The 2,523-nt window shown below is 37.0% G+C and overlaps 1 protein-coding gene across 1 annotated transcript; it reads right to left on the bottom strand.

Moving 5' to 3' along the window:
* Positions 1 to 417: 417 nt before the first annotated feature.
* On the bottom strand, positions 418 to 1,789 carry LOC145094513 (akuammiline synthase 1-like). The gene has a single exon (XM_079032679.1). The coding sequence runs from the start codon at positions 1,769 to 1,771 to the stop codon at positions 482 to 484; it is 1,290 nt and encodes a 429-aa protein (XP_078888805.1). The 5' UTR covers positions 1,772 to 1,789; the 3' UTR covers positions 418 to 481.
* Between the last annotated feature and the right edge of the window lie 734 nt (positions 1,790 to 2,523).

Below are 2,523 nucleotides of genomic sequence, written 5' to 3'. Positions count from 1 at the left end.
TTCAAGGAAAGGGAAGGAAAATTTTGACAGAAAGAAAGGGAGGTGAAGGAAAATATGCATTATTGCGTGTTCCCAAGTTCGAAGGAAATGAAAAGAAATAAAATAAAAATTTTAAGTTTTTATGTTCCAAAATTAAGAGGAAAAATAAAATAAAACTTAAAATTTTTCTTCCCCTAAGTCCGCCCAATTTGGGGGGAAATTTTGGAAGAAAAATATAGCTTCAAAATGATTTCCTTCCCCTCACTTTCCTTCCATTAATGAAACTCGGGAATACGATTTTCCTTTAAGACCCCTCACTTTCCCTCTGTATCCTCCTATTTCTCTCTTTAAGTATTATTCGGGAACACAGCGTACTTTCAAAAGGATATTTATCAAGAAATACCACTACATGGATTTCTATTTTAAAACCCATGAAAAAGCAATTTAATTATGTATTTATGAATGATAACAAACCACGGCCAAAGGGTGTATATAAACATTTTCACACTTCTTCAACATAAGTAAGAAACTCTTTGTCGTTTTGAAGAATGGCTATTTCTTCTTCAGGCAGATGGACAAGTGCTGCAATACCATCTCCAGATGGTGTATCCATCAGAATGAGAGTCTTCTCCTCCACATCTGGAATTCGTATTATTACTTCTACCGGCTTTCCCCACCCGAAATCTACTTCATAAAATGGAAGCCTACAGACGCTTGAACTATAATAAACATCACCCTGTAAGCTTGAGGATGTGTTTGCAAACTTTTCAACTACTTCTTGCTCATCTCTTATTCCTTCAAGCTCCATTTTTGCTTTCCTTACCTCAGCAATCATCTCACTCAACCTGATTTCACCAGAATCCACCAGCTTTACTGTCGTCCACGTAAATATGCTGCCTACTGCTGTTTCAGGATATTTTTCAACAAATTTGTTCCTCATGTTCATTGCTACAGACAAGTTCGATGGCTCAAAAGAACCTGACTTTGTTTTCGCTGCACTAACTGCATGTTTATATAGTAGAGATGTCAACACTTCGACTCGAGTAGGGTTCATTGGAGCTGTACCCATGGCAATAACCTTGTCCTTGAGCTCATTTAGTTTTGAATTAGGAAATATAAATCTCCTGGTAGCATAGGTTACTTTATCTATGTCCTTAACGATTAACTTAGGCATTCTAATTTCATTACTTGTGGAGGATGAGATGAAACATGGGTTTACGGGTGACCCGCCACGTGTAATAGTGGCCCAATGGTTGATGAAGTTGGCTACGGTTGCTGCGTCAGCAAGCTTGTGTGACATGGACAACGCCACTGCCACTCCACCTCCTGCAAAATGGTTTAGTTGAACCTCGAGCAACTTAGAGCAAGAAGCACGAGCAGTGCTACTGAGACCATAAGGAAAGAGCTGGTCTATGGTTTCATCTTGCTCATTCTTGTGAAGGAAGTTATCGAGTAGGCTATCATTAGTAGCTTCCAAGAACTCGACCCCTTCGTCATTGCAGTTGATGTAAGATGCAGGAAGTGTTGTAAGCCTACCCGCGAAGGGATAGTAGTGTGTTAAACACTGCGATAATGATTTCTTTAGGATGTTGGTGTCGCTTTTTTTGTAGTTTCGGAAGAAGAAAACAGATGGCGTGTGCATGTCAGGAGCAAACTGATCAAGCAATGAAAGATTATAAGTTTTGAGGTGTGGAGGTGTTGGGGAAGATGGTCGAATGGTTTCTCGGGATATGATTGTGTGAAGTTGCCTTATCGTTCCAAATCTTTGGAGCTTTGTCATCATCTTGTTCATTAATTCGTATTGACAAGATTAATGCAAGTGTCTGCGGATGAAACCTGTGTGCGTCTTTTTATATATATATATATATATATATATATATATATATATATATATATACCATGCTGTCCATGCACATCACGTAGTTGAATTTTCAGTATTTAACTTGGGCACGTACGGCAAGTTCCGTGTTTGACTAGAGAATTACAAAAACAAGCACATGGGTTTTATATAATCGCTTTAGATTAGATAAAAACATAATGAATTGGATTTATTTAATTATCTACACAGTTAATAGTTTGTTGTCCTATCAAATCATTAACCTACAAAAATAATGTCTGAAACCGGCTATACCGATTATTGTTTGTCAAAAACTCAAAATGCATGTGTTTTATAAATAGTTAAAGGTGATTTTAATGGTAATCATGTAAGAAAAATGAACAATGTCTAAGAGCTAATACTTGCGTATCATATTAACTCGTTAAGCAATAAAATAATTAAAAAAATATATAGAGTAAACTTGAGGTGTTTTCAATGTTCGGCCAGACCTACAAACATCACCCATGACGAATTGGCTGTATACTTTCGTTGACCATGGGTTTTTAACAAACTTCGTTTTAGTAGCCAAATGGGAACCATCGGCTAGTGAGACATTGGAATATACAAAATTGTTGTATGGAAAAAGATCAAAGGAGAACTCCTGCAACGTGGGTTCTATATCTACACGTAAACGGCTGTGAAGATTGTTTTCATATTAATTTTTCATC

Source organism: Lactuca serriola, chromosome 3, assembly GCF_051521515.1.
Source record: "Lactuca serriola cultivar US96UC23 chromosome 3, Lser_US96UC23_V15, whole genome shotgun sequence".
Taxonomy (NCBI): Eukaryota; Viridiplantae; Streptophyta; class Magnoliopsida; order Asterales; family Asteraceae; genus Lactuca; species Lactuca serriola.
This window is presented reverse-complemented; position numbering and strand designations above follow the sequence as displayed.